Below are 23,769 nucleotides of genomic sequence, written 5' to 3' on the forward strand. Positions count from 1 at the left end.
GGAGCATACGTACATCCCCTTTCGAACCATAAAGTAAATTGTCTGGAGCAATATTTCACATAAACTTTGGCCTGTCTTTCTTTTTCCAACTCTACAACGAATATGAAGAAACTACATTGGAGAGGCTTGAAGTTGAGCCCATCCGGTTACGGTTTAATCAGAGCGCGGCAACAAAAAGCTAAAACCTGAATTCTCTCGAATAAGAGGCGGCGGTTCAATGTCGGAAATGTCTATTTGTTCCATTGACTTCGATATGTCATCGACTGAAAATGGAATGCTGCACCAGAAACCAATTTGAGACATCAGTAATCAAGAAAATGAAAAAGGGTTTTATCAGCAGCTGAAGAAAGCCTGTCATGTTGCGGTTTTGATACTTATTTAAGATTCATGCCAAAATAAGGTTGAGGTAAGCAAATATCTGAACCATCAGTATTATCAATCCAAAGGTGAACCCAAAAGCAGAGAAAATAGCAATAGCAGAGGCCGAAAAGATCGACAAAGTTCAAACAGCTGACCTCGAATCATCATCCAACAGAAAAGAATTGCTGACTGCATTGTTTGAATCTTCAGTCATCAACACCCTCATGCTCGAAATAACCTGCATGAGACATGCTTATGCCAAATTATTATGGTCAAACGAGGGGTTTCACTTTTTCATCCCTGCTTTTAAGTGACTTCTAACATCATCGAAGTTTAAAACAAATCGAAGATTTCACATAACACCGACCATTAAGTTATATATTACCTAGCTCGAGTAACACCATTAATTAAAACTTACATCCGAGGACACACTATGCGTGCCATACTTGTCGTCCCAGTACATTGTGCTGATCCGATATAGCTGCTGTATACTAAGCACCTGCGGGAGAAGAGAAAAGGCTGGTTGAGATCTTAAAAGACACGAAGGAAGGAATAACTTTGTCCGCTGATCGGAAATAACTGTATCACTTACCGGGCATAAGTCGTGGCTTATTTCATCCAGTGTTTTCTTCGGCTTTTGATGTATAACCTAAACCAGAAAACACAATATTTCAGGAGAGATCTACCTTCTTTCTTTTTATCTCTACAAAAAGTGAGAAATGGTGCAAGAGAGTAGAAGATGAACAAAGAACAGAGGAGTTTACCAAAAATCCAATAGCCTGTCTGATATGCTTGAGCTCATCCCAAGCTGACCCTGCATACTGTAATATGTTCTTGTTTATTAAAATTCAAAGTGTAATGCTATAAGAATTGAACTTTTGTATGTAAATCTCATCCAGGATTATGTGGTATTTTTTGCCCTTTTTTATTGCAAATATGAATGTCTACTTCCAAAACGGGTTTTTGTTGAAAAATTCCGTTCCTAAATAATTTTCCTGTCAGAAAGGTTAATGCAATATAAATGAAATTTTGTACAGCATTGTCGGTCAAATAACATGGCCTTTTGTGCCCCTTCAATCTCAGATGAAAAGGCCCATCATTGAGGCTAATAATGAAGAAAACACCCTTCTCAATTCATGTTGATTTGCTTCTTTGTGCGAAAGTTCTGTTAAAATCATCATCCGAATGGAAAGGGTAAAGCTATGCAAACAGAATTTTGTGCGAAATTGCCAAACAAAGAGAAGTGGCATTAGCCAAGGCTACCTCATCTGTTGCCTTATAACACCAGTGTTCTAGTTCAGCCAGTCCAGCTTTGACATATTCACCATTGCTGAACGAACAACATTCTCGCCGTAATAGAAGGCTGCAGTCACAAAAACGTTGTCAAAGCCACAAGGAACCACCTTTATCTGCAACAGAGCAGCTTAAAACGCATTTAAAGAGGACTCAGTTATACTACCTGTTGAATAGTTGAACATTGATGAATGAAAATATTTGTGTGAACACCTTACGAACTAAAAATGGAGGTACCTGACAATAGGTAACAGAAAAAGGAAACCATGTTAGCAAAAAGGTGATCTGATGGAGAAAATCTACGTACCAAATAAATCAGAAGGATTACACAAAATTCAAGCTTGTCAACTATGAAAGGGCACATTTCAGTGTCGTATTTGGAGATCTGGAGTTGGTTTGAGTCAGACGGGTAAAAGTAATGTACATGCAAGACAATGACAGCGACCAATTTTTATGGAACGCATAATGGGGAAAGCAATAATGACAGAAATTAGGCACTAAAAGACATAAATGTCACTAACATGGTTGGTTTTCAGAGTGTTCAAGAAGTTTCCTAGGCTCTTCACAATCCCTTGCCAGTGAGCAATTAAAGCTTGCTGTGCTGCTGTGTTTGCAACAGAACGCGAGGATCCCTTAACCAAGCTCGCCCGAGAAGTTCTTGGTGCCTAGTTTTCATATTTGAAAAGGAAATTTATACTTCAGTATTTTATCAAGGAATTAAACTAAAATACGAAGCACAAAACAAGTAATTACGTTTTTCTACTTTCCATAAATTTTGCTTGGTAATTTAGTAATTGAACAGATTCAACTACCTGGATACACAACCCAAGCAATGGCGAAATCTCTTTCTTAAGATTATCTCGAATCATTCCGTAAATCTTTTCAACGTATGCTGTAAGTTGCTGCTTGAAAAGCAAAGCTGGGTATTTGGCTTCAACTTGGCGTAAAGATTCTGTTCCACCAGTCAGGCCACCATTTGCAAAGGAAAGATTAACTCCTTGAGGTGCTCCGCGAAAACTCTATAAGAAAACAATAGAAAACGCCTCAATTACCCAAAGAACTGATTTATTTTTTCTTATTTGCAGAACCTTGAGATAAAATGAAAATTTCAAGTTACCTGTGTCATCCTTCCAAACAGAGTAGCAGAGGATGATCGACGGCGTTGGGGAGCCATTCCAGCTGCACCACTTGCTTTCAGCGTACGCTGGAGTAGCAGCAACAGAGTTGAGGCGTTCGACAACCAATAGGCTAAGATGTCATTGTTATCCTGCGTCTTTAATCCAAATATTTTAGTTTTAATCACCAACTACGAAACTGTAATTGGAACAAGAGATAGAAGGTACAAGAAGTACAAGGGGGAAAAGAAGTCCACCAAAAACATGAACAAAAGATATTACAAATTAAATATGGATTTCCAATCTCGATTGACAAAAAAGGAATCCCTTAAATGAAGGGGTAACGAAAACCCAAAAAAGAAGCCATGGATCATATTGTGTCCTATAAACTCCCTAAATCTTTCAAAGCTATCTTGTAACTCTAGCATCGAAACAATAAATGCTTTTATAGGAGCCTTCTTTCAAGAAGAATGTGAAAACAAGACATCAGCATATATTGAATTGTTCAAACCTCGATAGCATGACCTATGGTCTGAATGATTCGGTCAAACACACTGGTCCGCTCAACTTCGAAAGATCTCCACTGTAGAAGGCATTTGTATATCATACAAGCAGCAATTGGTCTGCTTCCGGAGAATCCCAGGTGTTGTACAATGCATCGAATAAGCAGCTCTTGATTCTCTTGCTGTTTCTCATTCAGTGATTTTTGTGGTTTGTCCTCGACTTCTGAAAGATCCCGTTGGATTGATGATGGGCTGTGAAGATCCTAAGGCATTGTTTACAGGATTTGACAAGATTCAAGGTTACGAAAGATTATTATCCCTTCGGAAACACATAAATTAAGTTTCAAATCAGCCAATTTACCAAAGTCGTCTTTGTATCCACAAACAAATGACCACTCTCAGAACCCCTCTGCAAATAGGAAAACCATGCAAATTTCATTAAAACTCCACAGCATTATTTTGTGACGTGAAGAAGATTAAACTCTGTGAGCACCTGAAGAATTGATCTTGAACGTCCTGAGAGGATCTTATTAGGTGCCATGGACAGAGCCTGTTGCCGAAGGACCTTATTCTCTGACTCTATATTGGTGAGCTTCTCTTCTAATCTGATTGAAATTCAATGATTATCTAACCACATTTGGTTACATGAATACAGCAGTGTGAATATTTTCAAGACCTAAAGATGTAGCTAATGGCTCTGTAACACGAAGGAAAAAAAAATTGCATGTTGCAAAAGCAATGCATTTGAGACCATCATAGCATGTGAACTTGTAACGAAGAGTGAACATCATTTCACTAACATGTCGTGCAAAATAAGCTCTTATGAGTACTTACACCCCACTTATTCCCCCTAAACAAGAAACCCTTATAAACCGTTGAGCTGTCGTGGGTTTTGAAAATAACTTCAGAATGCCTTTTAACTATGACTTCGTTATAACCTGCGTCGTTGAAGTAGGATTTCTACGGTTCTAAAGTTGAATGAGTTGTATTATCGTAGCACTGAAAGTATGAACAAAGAACATGCGCCTTGGGAAACCTATTTCTTTCCCTCTCTCCTCAATCTATATGTTCCATGCATATTAGGGAGAAGATTCTGCCTCAAACACCTTATTCCACTGAGACAATCCAAAACCCTTAGAACTATCTCTACCTTACATGCATATAAAGGTTAGGAAATGCAGCCTGGTTGATGGCTTAGTCCCTGCAGAAAAACTCATAATGCCTTTCTGTCTTCTATGCAGGGGCAATATTTCAAGTCTTGCCTGATCAAATTATCTGAATAAATATATAATGGCATGCCCCATGCTAAATGAAATTTGTCCACGAAATAAAAAGAAAAAATCTACTCAAGGCGTGCACTGAATATAAAACTGTATCAGAAGATGAGATTCATTGAGCAGTTCAGCCAGATATGTTCTTGATAGTTAATGGTACCTGCTCAAAGATTCCTGGAGCTGATGAACTCTTTTTTCTGTTTCTTCCAACTTTTTACCCCTTTCCTCACTAACTTCTTGGGATTCGGAATACTTACTCCCCAAATCATCAGATTTTTGCTTTTCTGACTGCAGTAAGGCCTGAAGATAAAGAAAAAGAGGTTATGCTGAAGCAATGATATGCTTCTTACTAGCTTAATGAACATGTGCCACTTGAAAATCCTTGCTCCTGATTCTTTACAAATTAGGTGGCACTTCAAGCCATTTCAGATGAAATGCCAGAAGGAATTCATATCTTTAGTCTTTCCCAAACTCATTCCAAGTTCACCTATCTAATTTTGAATGTCCAATATCATGCACCTTACATGCAGTTCTCCTTTTTGGCACGAAGTGTTGAGCCTTTAAAAGAGAGAACAAGACTCAAGACAGAAGACATACACCAAAATATGAATCTATATAGCATAAGCATTAGAACATCCATAAGCAAGCAGTTTTTCTGTTTTCATCATATCGAGCTAATATCTATGCCCGAACCTGGACTTATTTTCCAGAAGAATCATATGAATTCCACCAATTGCATGTCGTCCTTGGTGTGATACCGATGTGCGGAAACTCAAACTATTCACATCAGGAATCACTTACAACCATGTGGAAATTGGGAATAGGTTACTATTGTGTTGGAAACATTTTTCAGAATACAAAATTACATGAAATGCAAAATGTCCTGAAGAAACTGTGCTCAGTACTCTTTTTATCATGAATTTTTTTATCTGCTATTAAATGCAGTAGCTGCAGAATGCATTTATATATCTGGCAAAAAAAATTGACTAGAAGACTCCTTACATGAGATATGATGCAATAAGGTTATGTATCATTCTACAAGTTAAGAACTCATACCTTTAAACTATTGATCTCTTCCATTAGAAGTTCGACTTTTTTGGTATCTTCAACAAAAACTTGGGTTTCCTTGATGACAGGAGGTGCTTCTTCAATAACCTTTCTTGAAGCTTCTCGCTCTTTGACCAGCAATGCATTCGTCTCATCAATTTTGCTTTGCATAGCTTGCAAAGAATTCTGAAGTTTCACAATCTCTTGTGCTTTTGCTTCTTCCAAGTCAGTCTGCAGGCATGAGTTCAAACATGGCATGATGAAGCGAACATCAAGCCAGAGAATTAAGAACTTCAAGTTCTTTTCATGGAGTCAAGATCATCTCATGTGTGATCCCTAATGTGACGCTAGATGGGACCCACCATAGTCGTCCCATTTGATGCTCAAAGCTGTTCATTTTTAGGCTTCGATAAGTAAATCATCCGTGCAAAAAATCATGCCAATCGGATGTTGGTAAGGGCTCAGTCGAACCATATTCATCATGAGAGAAATGGATGGTCATAAGACTCATAACTCTTACCATCTATTTCTCTCATGTCAAATATGATTCCTTCACATTAACACCGGTGTCCAATCAACCTGAATTTTTGGATGGATGATTTTCAAATTGAGACGTACAAAATGAACGGCTTGGACCGACAACTTGGACCTTGTGAGTTCCATTTTGCGGAATCACATGATATGTCCCCGATTCCTTTTCAATGTTTTCATGGTAATGATAAACCTGTCAACAGTTTTTACAAGTTCAACTGATAGACAATCACCCAACTACGTATTAAGCACAAGATCTATGAAGCAATGGGTCAATCTTATATAAGAACTTCCCACTAACTGAGAAATACCATCTTCACTAATAATGTCGATATGAAGAGCTTAATATTACCCTTAAACGTTTTTCCAACTGCAAACGCCAAGTGAGTTCTTCTACATTTTTTTCAAGCTTATCCTTCGCTTCTTTAAGTGCACCTGTCTCCCTTGCAGCCTGCAGAGATTTTGATTTTGAGGTAAATATCCAGACTTGTAAAATAGAAAGACAGATACAAAGTAGGATTCAACAGGAAAGGGAAAAATACTATGACATAATTTAGATAATTTAACAAGACGCCACTTGGGAGTCCTTAAAAAACACGGACATATGCAATGCAGAACGGTATACAAAATGGTGCAAGGAAAGCATCGGAACTCTAGTTGATTTTATTCAAATCCACAAAAACATTCCATGAAACACAATTTAACCTTGCATAACAAAATAGAATCAAAACTGACCATTTTGAGCTTCCTTAGCTCTTTCCTGCCAATTCTTCCCCTCCATCTGCATTGCGTAACTATTGCTCCTCGTCTAAGCTTTTTATAGTATGAGGAAGCTCTATGACAACGCCATTGGGTCTATCAACAGTAGCATTTATTTCAGAACTTCAAACAAACAAAAATGAATCCTCCAAGGCATAAGACATCAAAAAGGTACCAACCTGAACAATCATTGCAGCTTTGGTTTGCTTCCTGAATCTGAATTTTTTACGAGCATCCATTGCACGTAAACCTGTTTGTAGGACAAGTACTGAGACCTGCAGTCCTTGATAGGCCTTTCTCGCCTGGTATCGGTGTACATTCTTCTGAATTTTCAAAGCAGCTGCCTCCCTTCTCATGCCCTTGTAAATTTTACATGCTATTCTACCTAAAAGTTATACCAAAAAAAGAAATGAAGAAAAATAATGATAGACTAAAAAGCCAAGTAGTCAATATACCCTATCCTGTTAGATCTACATATCCAACAAAAGAAAGAGAAGAGAAGGAAAAAAAGGAAAAACTTAATGGAATAATCATTTTCTTTTTAGTACTAGAAGTAGTTTGGTATTATAAATGGGAATTCACAATACTATCTGAAAAATAGAAAGCAACTAATTACAAAGTCGACACAAGCTCTGGGATTTTCAGATGGCTCACCTCTTGACAGTGATTGAAGATCAATAGCAGCCATTCTCAAGGCTATAAACTGTCTGCGAGCAATATGAGTTCGTATGCGTCTTTGAATAGCTTTCGCTGCATTACTAAGTACCTCTGCTCTCCTTGCATCTAATTCAGCCATCTGGCCAGCTCTTAAGAAAACCTTTGTTTTACCTATCTGCAAAATCATTTGATGGCCCATTATGTAGATGCCACCGACACAATGGTGGAGGAGGAATCCTTTACCAAAAGAAATGAATTTCCTCAAAGACACAAACTGTAGTGCGCTTAGCATACTTCATCTGAATTGCATGGAACCATCGATCTTTTAAGTATTTCAAAAATAAAATAAAATTAACCTGCTCACTATTTGCTTAATAAACATTGAAACAATATGCATAAGCATTTAAACTCACCAATGAAGCTTATTTTTGTATTGTGATTATGAGGAGTTATCAGAAGCAGCAACTTACCTGGAACCCTTTAAGACCCTTCTTTTCAAGAATCTTTTGGCATGCCAGTTTTTCATCATAGCTGCCCACAAACGAACTAGATTTAGAAAGAACATCCACCTCTTTCAAGTTGAAATCAGAATATCAACAACAGACATAAATTGACCAAGTAGCAGAAAGCTAGAAAGTCTCTGCCTAAATTGCAGTTAAAGCTAAAAGAAGGGTACTTACTGCCCTTCCAAAACCTCTGTAGCAAGAAGGCCAAATCTGTTTATGAATTCAAAGAATGGTCGGCGAGTAGGGTAGCCAGCACAACTAATTCTGATTGCCTCTAGGACACCCTACAAGAAAAACATAGTTATATGGCTAATTGTGCAAAATTGCGGAAACCAGAAAAAAGTTGAGAACTAAAGTATACTTACACCACAACGCAATTGTTGCATGATGTTGACATTCTCAAACACCGCGGGTTTGAGAAGGTTATTCGGCTTGACACATCTAATGTAGTGAGGTTCTGTAGCATTGAGTGTCTCCATCAACTGTTGTAGTTGTAGCTGCATCATTATGTCATTAAAAAATTAGATGTTAACTTTTTTCTGTTCATCATACAATATCTTAGGCCATCCACAGTGGTATAATCAAATGCCAATTGTTTTTAAAGTTAACAATGTTGGTGCAAAAGATTACTCACAATGGTATAATCAAACTTAGCAACATCCTTAGAAATAATCAAATTTTGGGCTTTGGATAACCAAAACTAACAACATTTTTCAATAATCAAAATTTGTGGATCCTACACCGCATAAGTTAACTAGTTCCAAAATTTGTATACACGAGTGTTTCAACTAGTATTTTCTTCTTCCCTTCTTCGCCCACTCTTTTTTTTTTTTGGTTAAAAAAATAAAATTGAAGAATAAAAATTTTATGTAGCCAAGCTTTTTCACTACTCTATATCTTTTTCACTTCACCAACAAACTATTTCTCTTTCTCTTCCTCCAAAAGTGAAACTCATATCTCTCGATCATCTATAATTCAATCCATCGTCGCCGGATTAAGTTGTTTCACTCTTCTTTCCTGTTTCTACTACCCACCCCCGAAAAAAAAAAAGAAGGAAAAAATCATAATATGAGGCAAGGAAGTCGCCGATTTTTTTTTCAAAATTAAGAAAAGGAATCGATATATTTTAACTCATAAAAAACGTAAATGGAGGGAAGTGAATGACGGGAAACAGGGGGGAGAGAGAATGAAATTGTAGTAGACCCCATATTTTGATTATGGACTAGAAGTGACCATAGTGAAGCTTAACATTGTTAAGCTTAACAACCTCTTAAGTGAATAATCAAAAGCTAATGTGTCAACTTTTGGTTATCCTTTTTTGATTATACCACTGTGGATGGCCTTAGTTGTCAACGTCTTTGGACTGAAAAGGCAGCTGTCTCCATATTAAGAGTGGCATAAAGTGGTACATTACAATGGGTTACAACCCAACTAAAACAATAAAGGAAACAAAATGCATTAATCAGCTGACTTCCTGTTTCAACTCAGATCACCAACATCGTTGCAAAAGTAGAAACAAAGATACCTTAAAACGGGAACCAATTGAAGAAAATTTAGAAGATTTGGAACTCTCTTCGGCGATTGGAGGGAAAAGGCCAGCCACAAAAGAGCATTTGGAAGCACCCAACAAGTCTTGGTGTTCAGGAACCACATAGTCTTTGTTTTTGTCCAAAAACTGGTCAGATTGGTACTGAACCTGGAATTCGAAGGAATTATTGATATTATCCAAGTGCTATGAAGACCCGCAGTACGCCAGAATGCTGCATAGGTTTACTGAACATACCTCTCCAGCATAATGTGAGATTGTGAAATCTGTACGAGACAGCTTTGGCTTGACAAAGCGCTTGTGAGTTTTAAAAGTCTGGTAAAGCTTGTTCGAAAATGTCTCATGTGTTGATTTTGGAAACATACTGAAAACAAAAGGGCCAGTGAACAAGTGTAAGAAATAGTCAATATGGCAATTAAATAGAAATTTAATGCATTTGCTAACATATTGTGAACCAAAGACAAGGGAATTTGGAAAAGTACTGCAAGACTGCAGTTTTGAAGAACCATGGATGCAGTTCCTGTTGGTTGGGCAACAAGTTAAGGAAAATTACCAGGCTTCATCAAGGAGGGCAACTATTCCTCCTGGTTTCTGCAAAAATAAAAATCAAATGAAGAAGCAATGAAAACAAGCCTGAATACGAATTATAACGTCCATAATGCCATATTTCATGTGCGTGAACACAAACAATAAGCCCATGAGTATAGCATAAAATAAGTCAAAGGTCACCAACTACAAAAGGCAAGAGAATATTGTTTTGCAGTATCATTTCAGCAACTGTTTATTTGATTCCAGAAGGAGTAACTGATATAGCTACACTTGGATCATTCACTATGACATACTGTATCCTCTGTACTTTGATTCAACGCATGTCAGAGTACAAATATCTAGGCCACACATAGAGACATCTATTCAATCAAAATGAGAAGGAACTTCTACAAGTCACAGGACTTGTGCAAGTTCAAACTGACACCATAATTTTTAGGCAATGAATAAAAAATTGGATGTTACAGAGATAAAAGAACTGCCCAATGCCATGTTTTACTGAACATATAATTGTTCAAATAAAAATCTCCTTAAGTACCTTAAATGCTAATTATGCAATCTACGTAAGCCCAGTTATCATACCAAAGTTTAAAGTATGGGGAGGTCGGAAAAGAAAAATGTTAGGCTTGCATGTTATTATTTTATATCTATGACGTGCTTAACGCAAGAAAAATATTTGCCTTTTCAATAAGATCCAAGACATCTTGATTATCCACGAACTCGATATAGCTCCAATCAATTGCCTCCTTAGTGTATTCCTCTTGTTCCATCTTGAAGACATGCTGAAATTCATAAATTGGTCTCTTCAGCATACAAGCTAAAATAACAGTCACTGAAATTATGGTCAATATGATCCAAATCTCACCTGATTAAAATGTTGCTGCAGTTTTTCATTTGTGAAATTAATGCAAAACTGCTCAAAACTGCGTGGCATTATAAGCTGAAATCAAGATTTAAGAATTTCCAAGTGCCTTAAGGGAGACATTGTGCGATATACCCCAACTATGCATGGTATTTATCTTTCATGGGTCAGCAGTGGGTTGTTACCTGTTATGCTTAAAGCTTTCAAAACCATAGATGTCAAGGACGCCAATCAGAGATTTTGAAGTTGGGTCTTGGCCAATTGATTTGTTAATTTTATCCACCAACCTGCATGTGACAACAAATGCACTCATAGCATTTAACAGTTTCAAAAACCAATTTTCCTGGAAACTGTGAAAGTTTCCATCCGATTAAATAGATACAGACAAGGATTAGGGCCAAAACCAGATTCTTACCAGTCAAATAATCTGGAATATAGTGTCTTAGCCAAACCATCCCTGCTAACTAAAGCACTTAGAGGATCAAGGCACCGCTTTATAACTTCTTCAGGGGTGATCATCACACGTTTACACAGTGCATCTTCCAAACCAACAGGATCGCACCTAAGTTAAAAGATAGGACCAACGTTTATCATAATTTGGAAGTATCTATTTAACCTATAAGCCTGACCATGATATTAAAAAACTTTACATAAGGAGCTCTGCTGTTGTTTGAAGATGGAATTTGGACTTGTCATCTTTTGGAACTGATGAATCAATTTCCTTGCCCTTGGCAAAATCAATATTGCCAATATGGAGAACTGCAGCAACAACTCTGAAAATCGCTTCCTGAGAGAGAGAGAGAGAGAGAGAGAGAGAGAGAGAGAGAGAGAGAGAGAGTGAATGGCACTTCCCAACTCCATGGGATAAAGCAGTTGACAAACGATGACCTCACAATTTTGAATCCGACAATACCTGTTCTTTTTGACTTATTCCAACAACATCCATAGCTCTCCTAGTGGCTAGATAGTCATGAGCATCACTTACACCACCCAGCTCATAGCATTTTGACTGGTTAAGGTAGTGAAACGTTTTAGGGCTTCCCAATTTATACTTGTCAATTTCCTGGCAGCACAGATTAGCCATATCATGTTAGGAAAACATATTTTATGGGAATTATGCACCGAAAAATCATCGGTAACTCAAGTCACAGCTGTCATTGAAACAGAACAACCTCCTGTGGTGCTGCACAAAGAAGGTAGAAGCAGTGGTAGTTGCGCTCAGGATCAGATATCTGGCAAACACGAGACCGCTCTAAAAGATAAGTCCTGATGGCTGCCCCTGATATTCTCCCATGCTTATCAAACTGGATCTCAACAAATTTACCGAAACGGCTGCACCAGGACCAAAATTTAGGGAAAAATCAAATTAAAAAGAATTTGGCACTTCAGATGTCTTGACACATGATTGTATATAACTTCTAAAATTTCAGAATTGATCCCATAACTATTTCCTTCTCTCGTCTTACATGGACTCATACCAAGGAGGGGGAAACATGTGAACGAAACAATCATGTCGTAAGTTGGAACTTCCACATAAGTTGGCTATTGAAACTTTCACAGCACAAGTTTAAGAGTGCCTAACCTGGAATTGTTATTTCTAACAGTCTTGGCATTGCCAAAAGCTTCAAGAACTGGATTGGACTGCACTCAACTCAGATAGTGCAAAAATCTTCGTAAGATTGCAATCCACAAAAAATATGCAATAGACCAAGGCAAGAAGATTGGAGACTACATGATAGATATTAAAAACAGAATTGAAAGCAATATCACCAATCATACTTCAAGAACTTGTTGTTCAACTGTGCGTCCTTCAGTAGCTTTCCGGCCACCCAAAAAGGCAAGGTACTGCATAAGCATTTTTGTGGTCTCAGTTTTACCCGCTCCACTTTCACCACTGACGAGAATCGAATTGCTTTTTCCTTCATTTATCATTGCCCTGTTTTTATCAAGTGAGTTACAGCACAATGTAAGTTGCATGTAAAACAGCTACACAATAAATACTTACGAACGAAGGAATCTGGATTACCTGTAAGCAACATCTGCAACTGCAAAAACATGGGGGCTTAGTTCTCCAAATGGTGCTCCCTTGTATTGTTGCATCATGTGAGCATCATAGAGATGAGGCAATCTTTGAAATGGATTTATAGCAATAAGAATATTTCCAGTGTATGTCTGTCATGTATCATACAGTATTATTTATCATTAACATGTACACTGTGGTAACGACTACAGTAATCCCTTGGATAAAATGATAAGGAAGCTTACGTATATTTCATTAAGTTCATATCTAGATTTCAAATTCTGCAGGACTCCTGGTTCATGCAAGTAAGACAGTTTTGTCATGTCATCGACTCCACCAGCAGGAGCTTCCATATCCTTCGGATATATTTTTTGTAACTTTGCAACAATCTGACCAGTAAGCCAGAAAATTGAGTTTTAGGATGCTGAATAGATCTAAATGAATGAAGAACAAACACGAAACAAGGTTGTGATGGAAGATCAAAAAAGGTCAAGTGCCACATAGTTCCACACCAGGGGAACCATGTATAAATCCAAAAGTTCATTTTATAAGTTAAACCTTTTTGGTATTATTCTCTTCCCATAGTATGAGGTTAGCAATGGGGATGTAGTGTGCAATGCAGAACTCAAAACACTGTGAAAGGCAGAAGGATACAACTACCAAGCTGAGAATGATAAAAGCTTCCCGTATTTTGGTATCCTTATAGGCTTATAGCAAAGTTATACACATATGCATGAGCAGTTCTAGAACTTCCTTAAAGAGAGAGGGAGAGGTATTTTTGTGTGTATAAAGGAAGCTTCTTCAATTGTAAAGGCGATACTTTGAAACTTTACTACAGTACGACATCAGAACTTCTTTCATCAACCTTTAGAAAGAGTAAAGATGTCCACACGAACCACTGGGAAGGGGAAATATGGATGGACACTCGCAATTTAAAAAGAAAGCCAGTGATCAGCACAAGAAATGGTACAGGGCTCCCGAGATAGAAATAGAAATGCAAATACTATTGGGTACAGTTAAGTGATAATCAAAAGGGTGTCTGCGAGTTATAGATGGTGGACCCCAAAGAAAAGAATTCATAAAAGCTGATACACAATGCATGAAAAATCAGACCACTAACTGTCTGCATTCTATTAGACAATACCGATATCAAAATCATGCATGCGACGTGATTGGCGACCAAGGTGGTAAAATAATGATAATAGGTTAATCCTGGGTAATGCTTACCGTCTTCCCATTGCTAGTCTGGATATCAGCTTCTGCCCCATTAATTTTCAGTACTTGTCCGTCGATCCAAGCTAATGCTGGGTCCTCAGCCCAGACATGAGAACCTACAATAATGTTTACTGGAGTGCCCTGCAGCAGTAAAGAATTGATGCATAAGTAAAAGAATGAAATTATTGCATGAATACATAACCATAGTACCTGGACGTAAAATATATGGACAAGTTCAATTCCAAAACTGAATAGAAATAAACCTTTTAATCTATAACTCTATTTTCATTTTTGCGAGGAACTCGAATAGAAACTTTCCCTTCTAGATTTATCACACAACCCACTGTCCGGAGCTATTCCACCTCGTCCAATACCAATTTGAAATAAATTATGCAGAAGTGGTCATCGGAATGTCTGTACCAGCTGCCAGCCCTTTGCACCATCTAATTACCTTACAAAAAGACATTTCTGAATTTCAACTACTTCCAAACCAATTTCTCCAACAATTATCTTCCAACTTGTTCAAGTGTCACCTAGACATCTTCTCTAAACTTTCTACTTCTTCAAACTTGTGTTAATAGCTACAATGCTGACAGAACCCTCAAGATAATTATCAGTTTCTCCATACTTCTAGTTTTTTTTTTTTTTTAAGAGAATGCTTTATTCTGTGAGGTTTCGATAATTAAACCATTGATTTATGATCATCCCAACATAATTACAAAGGACATTCTCACGATGTAGGACTAACAAGGAGCGCATAGGTGAATTCACACTCACACACTTACATGAGTAGTAACCTATGTAGCACCGACACTCCAAAAGGGCGCCGTGTCCACGTATTGGACACGGGGACACGGCGGGGACACGCCCAAATACGTATTGGACACGCCACGTGGCATGTCCAATAATTTTTATTATTTTTTGATGGGGGACACGCCGGGGACACGGCTGAGGGTCAAAATGTAATATATATTTTTAATTTTGAGGGGTTAATATGAAATTATTCAAAAATATTTGGGTTAAATTGTAATTATGCCTTTATTTTGACCATGGTAATCCTATACATTCATATAGGACATGTCTTCATAAACAGTGGAAGAAAAGAAAAAATATATGTATATATGTATTTATATATATATATATATATATTTATTTATTTATACACGTGGCGTGTCCCCCGCCGTATCCGTATCCCCATTTTTTTAGAATTGCCGTGTCCCGTGTCCGTATCCGTATCCGTGTCCGTGTCCGTGTCCGTGCTACATAGGTAGTAACGTGACGAAGTGGGCTCTACCATTCAACTTAAAAAGTTCAAAGTGAAAATATCATTTTCTAAGGTTTTGACAATATATGTAATGCGAAATGATTGTGAAGATGTCTTGTCATACTCACTCTCTCTCTCTCTCTCTCTCGATCTCTCGACCAAACTCAAGTAAAATCGACTGAAAATTTAACTTTGTTCCAACGTTTTTGAGGAAGCTACCTCTTAAGCAAAGAGAGCTCTGAATTTTTTTAGTGTTAGGAATCAAAAGCCTCGAAGATTTCTATCCACAGGAACGTGTTACGATAGCGGCATTCCCAAAATGTCTATGACAGAGATTAAGCAACCAATAATGTCATTCTGCTGATTCAGACTATTTCCCCTTGCTGCCAACCAAATAACGAAAGAGAGGTAGAACAGCAAAGAAAATTGACTATAGTAACTGCATTACTGTTTCTCTCAACTTCCTTGGTATTCATATTTGAATGCTAAACAATGCATTTGGTACTTGGAAGAACCATAAATTTCAAAATTGTCATTCTATGATTCTAAGCACACTTTCACTGCATTTCTTTAGATCATTGGTGATCACCTTGTTAAATCAATCGGCCTTTCCGTTCATCATTTCCTCTCCAAGCCTTGTCCAAAAGTAGGTTACGACGATCGCCAACTCTCTCTCTCTCTCCCTCTCAAGAAACAACCTCAATTTGCGAACAATATGACTGACAGATTCGAGTGATATTTGCAGAAAAATGGATAGATGAAAAATCCAACAAAAACAAGTGCACATTATATATGCATATTTTAGAGATCCAAATGAAAATTTCAACATTGTCACGATTTCAGGCAAAAACCTAACAAACTGCGAGTCACAATATATATCGGCCACATCGTACTGAATTCAAATCACGTACCATTTTTCAGCTCCAATCATAGAAACCTAATTTTGAAGCCGAGACCGGATCCGTCGACGTCCAATTAAATAAAACGACGTTACGGTCATCAATCGCGACAATTTCACGACTAAGCGACGAGTGAACCAGTAATTTCTCGCTCGAATTGTCGGGTAATTGAGAGGGTGAGGGGAGGGAAAGACGAACACGGCGAGGTTCGTGAACGGACTTTGCTTTCTCCTGAGTTTTCTCGCTCTCTGTCTCTCTCAGTTGCGTTGGTGTCATTTGGTTTGTGGAATGTGGGACTGACATCGTTCGAGAGGGCCTGAAAATTCGGGTCCTTTCTCTCTCTAAATATGTATATCGTATGATATACATATCCATATCCATATGCGTGTGTGTACAGCTTCTCTCTCTCTCTCTCTCTCTCTCTCTCTCTTCCGTCTCTGCAAAACTCCCGCCATATTGTCGGAGATTCGTGGCTGCTAACGGGTCGTCTGTGTTTCTAAAAGGCTTAATTACGTCTTGCCTCATCAAACTATTCACATTTTTCAAATTAACCCCTAAACTATAAAATTTTGACACGCAACCACGTTAAACTATCTAATCCCTTCAAGTTTTCCCTTTATTAGTAGTTGCCGTCAAAGAGCCCAAAATAGTGATCGAATGTAATTTTTTTCTCCTCATATTACTAGAACGCCAAGAATGATATCTATATAAAGTTGCAAATTTGACAAAATTAAAGACCAATCTTTATCTGAGTTGTCTTCTTTCATTCATCTCTATCCATCGAATTTTATTTTGTTTTATCCCGATTAACATTTCTTTATACCCTTGCATCATCTATCATGATGTCGAATATATTTTCGTTTTAAAAAAAATAGGCAAAAGTTCAGTCTCTGATTTTTGTAGATGTGGAGGTTTATGTATATCATTCTTGACATTCTACCCTATTTGGAGGAAATTAACATTTAAAAACTCTTCTAGGATCTTTAACGAGCATTAAGCGACTGAAGGTTATAGTAAGTGGTCCAAGTTGAAAGGTTTAAATAATTTAAGGTGGTCAAGTGTAGAATTTCGTAGTTAATGAGATAATTTGAAAAAAGATGATACTCAAAAGGAGCATGTTGTAATTAAGCCTTTCTAAAAAGTAGAAAGAGATTTTAGCGGGAGTGAATATTACTAGGGCGCTGCTATTCGCAGCCCTTTATTTACTCCCATAGCCCGTTAAAAATTTTCAATTATACTCGATAGTTAGTTACCGAAATTGAGATATATTTTCAGCGTCCAATTACCGAAATATAATATTTTTTTCAACAGATGTTTACCGAAAATGCATGTTCGGCAGTTGTTTACCGAAAGTTGAACATATTTTCGACATGTAGTTACCGAAATATAATCTTGTTTTCAACAGCAATTTACCGAAATGTTATTTATGATTTTCAACAATCATTTACCGAAATTTAGTGGGCTACGGGAGTAAATAGAGGGCTGCGAATAGCGGCGCCCTATTACTATAATGAAAATGAAACTCGTTTTAGAAAAAAAGGGTGCCGCTATTCGCAGTCTTTTATTTTCTCCCGTAACCCACTACATTTCGGTAAATGGTTGTTGAAATTCATAAATAACATTTCGGTAAATTGCTGTTAAAAATAAAATTATATTTCGGTAACTACATGTCAAAAATATGTTCAACTTTCTGTAAACAACTGCCGAACATGCATTTTCGGTAAACATCTGTTGAAAAAAATATTATATTTCGGTAATTGGATGCTGAAAATATATCTCAATTTCGGTAACTAACTGTGGAATATAATTGAAAATTTTTAACGAGCTATGAGAGTAAATAGAGGGCTGCGAATAGCAGCGCCCGAAAAAAAAGAAACGGCAGGAGTAATACGAAAAGGGTAAATTACACGTGAGAGAGTTTTCATGTGGAGACTCGACCTCGATTCTCCATTTTAGAGGCACAAAATTAAGATGGGAAGGATCCCATTCTCTGTTTTGTCGCAGCCATTCTTAATTTTGGAGTATTGGACATGCTCGATTGCTCCTACCCCAAAAAAAAAGTTTGAAACTTTTTCCTGATTTTGAAGTTACTGTGTTTTTTCTATGGTAAATTATTTTTTGGAATGAAACTGTGTAAAACCCTCCTGAATCTTTACTCGCTATTTGATCTTCTGTGTGATTGTGAATATTTAGAATATTATTGGACAATGAATACACGTGATTAAAAAACATAAACGCCCACAACATGCGGAGTATTAACGATTTGTTTCTCATACAAAGGTTCAGATGCGCAATCTCTGTTTTTTCCCAAGTTTGGGATCGAGTAATCAACACCCTAAACTCGAAGCATGATATAAATGGAGTTTAACCAAAATGCAGATGGAATAAAATTCCAAACCCGTTTCTTATTGCTCGACATTAATTGTAGGATATATACAATACAATACTTCAAACGAGACCCTTCCTGTCGTTTTACCGACAAGTCCGACCAAAAATGGGACAAACAAAACATAGTAGAACTGAGTTCCCAGTCCTTGAAGAAGGAAAACGTTATTTCATTTGATACTTTCCTTTCCCTCAACACAGGCCTACTCAGAGCTGGTATCAAAGACTTCCACACCGTCGATCGAAAATTCATTCCAAGCAGTCGGTGCCTCAGGTCAGGTATACTAGCTTTCCTGGAAACACGAATAGAAGGGGAAAAAAAGGAGTAATATATGTGAGACATGCCGTGAAGTTAATTTAAGTTGGTATACAAATGAGTTTCGCCAAATTACAATCACTGATTTGTCAAAGGAAGATAGGGTATCAATTCGAAAAACTAAACTAGCTAGCAAAACCAAGATAGTTCAAATCTCTTTATGTGCATCTGATATATTCGTATGACAACTATATATTTAGACCATTTGTTTGGTTATGAATCATAGCATTGAAGAGCGAAAGCTAGCTAGCTTTCCAGATAGATTGAAAATGTTACGAATAGAAAAAGAGAACCAAAAGAAACCAATAACTCAAGCAAGTTTTTGCACTTCAATTGTGGGTTACATTGTGAAAAAAGGGTATACCGTGATACCAATGCCTGCATGCACAACAACAGTAACAGTATCGATGTGCAATTATATATATAGGCGGGGAGGACTGGAGAAAAAAGAAATAAAGAAACAACCTTGGAAAGACACATACCGATTAGCCCCGAAGTCGCCTCTTCAGTGTATTAAAGTTCACTGCTGTGGTAACGTACAACCAATCTGCTACTTTGTCCAAGAACTTGAACCAGGCATATCTTGACACACTGCTAAAGAGAATTGTGCCAACAATTGCCCAGAATCCACATGCAAAGCCAACGCCCAAGCTGATATAAAAGGCCGGTGTAGTAAACCAGTCCTCATCGTCTCCTTCTTGAATCCCTTTCTTGCCGCCTTGTTCTTCCCCTGGACACTTATCTGGAAGTGGATCCCCACAAAGTTGAGCATTCCCAGAATAAACCGAGGCATTGAAGCTTTGCAGTTGGGTGCTTGTTGGGATTTTTCCAGACAAGTTGTTGTTCGACAAGTCCAACACGCCTAGAAAATTTAGAGCAGCCAGGGTTGGAGGAATCTTGCCAAAAAGTCTATTTCTAGACAAGTCAAGAGATTCCAACATTTTCATTCCATCAATGTTCTGGACAATTTTACAGGTAAAATCGTTTCTGGACAAGTTCAAGGAGATCAACTCTGCAAGGCTAGCGATTTCTTGTGGAATTTCCCCAGAAAATTTGTTGCTAGAAAAGTCAATCATTTTTAGGAGTCTGAGTCTTCTTTGGTACCCCCGTTCTTGTCCTTTCCATTGCACCAATACAATCCCCAGGTAAATGGTGCTGTAAAATGCAAAATCGGCGGTTTCTTTCACGCTATAATCTCTTTGAACCAAAGCAGTAAAATTGTCAAAACACCGTGGCAGCTTTCCTGACAAATCATTCTGAGAGAAATCCAAAATGCGGAGGGAGTTAAGGAGGCAAATATCTCTTGGTACGTCTCCATAGAATTTGTTGGAGCGTATACTAAGAATCATTAAATTCGGCATATGTGACCCCAACAACGGTTGTATTTTTCCGGTGAATTTGTTTTCTCCCAAATCCATAATTATCAAATGCGGGCAATTCTTCAAGGACTCAGGCAATTCCCCGGAGAAATTATTGTTGCTTAGCTGCAATGCTTTGAGGTTAAAGAAGTTACCAAATGATCTAGGAAGTTCACCGGATAAAGTGTTGTTGGCCAAACTGATCATTTGTAGTGCATGAAAAGGTTCCCAACAGTTGGGAAGCTCTCCCGATAATTGGTTACTTGAGAGGTCAACATACCAGGTTATAGGGCTGGTAATTGCACATATGAACGAAATGGATCCCGAAAACAAGTTTTTGGATAGATCTAAACCTGTAAAACGGGAAGGAAGTCGCGGTATTTGGCCTGTAAAGCAGTTTGAACTTAAATTTATTTTGAATAAGGAAACCGCAGAAGATAAATCAGGCACCAAGCCCTTCATCTGGTTACGAGAGATATCTATGTTAACCAAGTTGGGAGGTAGATCCCAAAACCAATTCGGGACCACATCAGAAATTCCAGCTCCAGAGACATCAAGCTCGGAGAAATTGTGTTGATTTCGAAGCCATTCTGGGAAGTCAGGCCCCAACTTGCAAGATTCTAACCGTATAACATCGAGTTGAAAAGGAGGAATCCAGCTGGAGCTGATGTTGAAAATTAGTTGGTTATGAGAGAAGTCCAAATATTTCAAGCTAGAGAGGTTTGAGAAGTGGCTTTCAGAGATAATGCCTTCCAATGAATTCAGAGAGGTGTCCAAATGTTCCATCTTCGAAAGTTGTCCAATACTTTTGTCAATGGTCCCATTTAAGGAATTGTTCGAAAGATCTAACCGTGTTAGAAATGGAAACATGGTGATCAAATCAGGAAGCATCCCAGAAATTTGATTTCCGTAGAATTCCAGGACAACAAGATTCGGAAGCACGTGTCGGAAACTCTTAGGAAAAGCCCCAGTGAGTTTGTTACCACCAAGATACAATTCCCTAAGGGATGAAAACCTTGTAAAATCAGGTACAGTACCACTGAGTTGATTAGAATCAAAATTCAAGATTTGTAACGACTTCTCTGACCCCGACAATTTATCAAGAACCACGGCAACTTGTTCTATCACATGGGACCATTTCAGTTCCAGCGATTCCAAACGACTCAAATTAGCAAAAGACTTTGGAATTCTACCAACGAAGTCATTGTAAGCAAGATTGAGATGCACAAGGGATATCATTTTCCCGAAAGCATCGGGAATCAAAGAAGACATATGATTGTTAGAGAGATCAACGACGGTGAGATACAGAGAAGAATTAAAAGGATGTGTTGGAGGAACTTGATTCAGAAGGTAGCAATCGCTTAAGCTCAAGTATTCCAAGAGAGGAAGCTTGTCACTGACTAATTCTAGCCAATTGGTTGCTTCACTAAGGTCAACCATGCTAAGATCAAGGTGTCTTAACAATGGAAAATAAGAAAGCCATTCAAGATTCCCACCGCTCAAGTTATAATTCCCGCCTAGAGAAAGATACTGTAAACTGGAAACGTTTCCAAGATGACGATTAGGAATTGGGGTGTAATCCCCTCCAAAGTTATTTCCACTCAAGTCTAGATACTCCAAATGCTGCAATTCAAGGAATGAAGGACTAATCTTACCGGTCAGAGACCATGTACTAAGATTGAGCACGGCTACATGACCTGTGTGATTGTTGCACTCGACTCCTCTCCATTTGCAACACTCCTTTTCATCGTTTTCGCTGCCCCATGAGGAGAGAGAGTTGCCGTCATCTATAAGAGCTTCTTTGAACTCGAGGAGAGCTCGCTTCTCCTTCTCTATGCATCTGATTTTAGGATTTGAAGTGAGTCCAGCGGAATTTTTGTTGGATGCCAAAAGCATAACAACAAAAAAACTGAGCATTTTAGTGAACATGGTGGCCATAGTTAGGACCAAAATCAAGCGATAAAACACAAGCCAGTGAGGATTTATGCTTATTGTTTCCCTTGAGTTCTCTTAGCCATGGCATAACCACTTTATATATAATATATATATATATATATATATATACATACACACACACATACATTTAAGTGTGGGTGTGTATTGGTTGGATGATTCGTAAACACCTTTACCGATATCGAATTGAGATGATTTTTTACAGGGACCGTAAACAATATGTTTTGAATAAAATGAGCGACTCCGATTATTTTTGCGTGACCCGAGACGGGTGCAAAAATAATCTGTACATGACTGCTGTACAGCCTTTGTTGTACCTCAATCTTTATTAGTGTATTCGGAATAATTTTAGTGTCTTTTCAACCTAAACTTGTACTCTAAGTACCAAATTTTCTTGGAGACTGGGAGTGGACAAAGATTTTTAAGAATGGTTTGGTAGAGCCAGACGTGGAAAACTGAGCAAAAACAGGAAATCAATTTTTGACAAATCTTCTTTCCCTTTTCTTTAGATTCTCGTTGGTCGGCCCGTTTCCGCTAAAGTTTTTTTTTTTTTAAATACTTATTTTCTGCTTTACGAGACAGGTCATTCTCTCACAATACATCACCTATAATTCAAAAAATAAGTACTTATTGACTTTTGCAGAACGGGGCATGCAAAATTGGCATCGTTTGGAAAAAAAAGTTGGCTTTGGCAGGGAAAAAATGTGATTACCAGGAAAAACTTAACAATTTTTGAAGGGAAAAATTTGATTACCAGGAAAAACTTACCCATTTTTGAAGTACGAAAACTCCTTGCGTAACCTCTAGCCACCCAACACTCCGTTGAAAAATTGTATAATCCTTTCCTTTTCTCCTTTTGATAACTCAAACACTCCGTTGAAAAATTGCATAATCTTTTATTTTTCTTCTTTTGATAACTCAAGCTATATATTCTGGCCAGTGAGGCTCGTTCCGAGGGAAGGCGAGGAAGACATGTGCTTTGGCTGCCAAATTTTATGGATTAAGGGACTCTGTAGTGCACTCCTGCACTAAAGGGCTGTAGTGTGGTATGTCAACATGTCAACCGTCCATCTCAGTAATCAACCGTTCGGAATTAAAAATGACTCATTATCTTCCATTGAAAGAGTCTTTTTAAACCCGGACCATTGCAAACAAGACTGGAAAAAATAAGCCCATTATAAAAGGGAAAGATTGATTATGTCAACGTAATTACTACTTTTGCCGATAAAAAACGCAGGAAGAGTGATATTCAATTGATACTTTTACGTTCTTGTAATGAACACTACTTTCATAAATTTAATTTACCTCCCATATTATAAGTTTTTTTTCCCTTATTTAGATTGATTTACTGTTTACTTTA

At 37.8% G+C, this 23,769-nt stretch overlaps 2 protein-coding genes across 3 annotated transcripts; both read right to left on the reverse strand.

Moving 5' to 3' along the window:
* Positions 1–76: 76 nt before the first annotated feature.
* LOC131301206 (myosin-11) lies at positions 77–16,844 on the reverse strand. The gene is made up of 38 exons (XM_058327378.1): positions 16,410–16,844; positions 14,247–14,375; positions 13,265–13,408; positions 13,026–13,171; positions 12,779–12,935; positions 12,582–12,640; positions 12,172–12,331; positions 11,913–12,062; positions 11,650–11,786; positions 11,415–11,561; positions 11,185–11,286; positions 11,003–11,060; positions 10,818–10,919; positions 10,145–10,182; positions 9,829–9,955; positions 9,571–9,741; positions 8,411–8,542; positions 8,220–8,329; positions 8,010–8,070; positions 7,537–7,714; positions 7,062–7,267; positions 6,859–6,978; positions 6,476–6,574; positions 5,602–5,823; positions 4,706–4,845; positions 3,765–3,876; positions 3,633–3,680; positions 3,280–3,534; positions 2,771–2,926; positions 2,466–2,672; positions 2,175–2,318; positions 1,820–1,890; positions 1,624–1,723; positions 1,125–1,181; positions 953–1,009; positions 779–859; positions 516–598; positions 77–277 (listed from the first exon to the last, which is right to left on the reverse strand). The coding sequence occupies exons 1-38, from the start codon at positions 16,410–16,412 to the stop codon at positions 154–156; spliced, it is 4,593 nt and encodes a 1,530-aa protein (XP_058183361.1). The 5' UTR covers positions 16,413–16,844; the 3' UTR covers positions 77–153.
* A 1,932-nt stretch (positions 16,845–18,776) lies between these two features.
* LOC131301209 (receptor-like protein EIX2) lies at positions 18,777–22,488 on the reverse strand. Of its 2 annotated transcripts, none has more exons than XM_058327381.1 (2): positions 19,564–22,488; positions 18,777–19,075 (listed from the first exon to the last, which is right to left on the reverse strand). In XM_058327381.1, the coding sequence occupies exon 1, from the start codon at positions 22,392–22,394 to the stop codon at positions 19,584–19,586; it is 2,811 nt and encodes a 936-aa protein (XP_058183364.1). In that variant the 5' UTR covers positions 22,395–22,488; the 3' UTR covers positions 18,777–19,075; positions 19,564–19,583. The 2 variants fall into 2 exon arrangements, with proteins under 2 accessions (XP_058183364.1, XP_058183363.1); XM_058327380.1 differs by having other exon boundaries at positions 18,781–19,075; positions 19,581–22,488.
* Between the last annotated feature and the right edge of the window lie 1,281 nt (positions 22,489–23,769).

Source organism: Rhododendron vialii, chromosome 9a (genome assembly GCF_030253575.1).
Source record: "Rhododendron vialii isolate Sample 1 chromosome 9a, ASM3025357v1".
Taxonomy (NCBI): Eukaryota; Viridiplantae; Streptophyta; class Magnoliopsida; order Ericales; family Ericaceae; genus Rhododendron; species Rhododendron vialii.

Excerpts from the sequence above, each read along its gene's own strand:
- LOC131301206 (XM_058327378.1), bottom strand. Across the intron at positions 12,063-12,171 it reads TTTGTGCAGCACCACAGGAG|GAAATTGACAAGTATAAATT; the intron begins GTTGTTCTGTTT and ends CTGTGCTGCCAG. Across the intron at positions 1,010-1,124 it reads GACAGGCTATTGGATTTTTG|GTTATACATCAAAAGCCGAA; the intron begins GTAAACTCCTCT and ends TTTCTGGTTTAG.
- LOC131301209 (XM_058327381.1), bottom strand. The coding sequence starts at position 22,394 with ATGGCCACCATGTTCACTAAAATGCTCAGTTTTTTTGTTGTTATGCTT.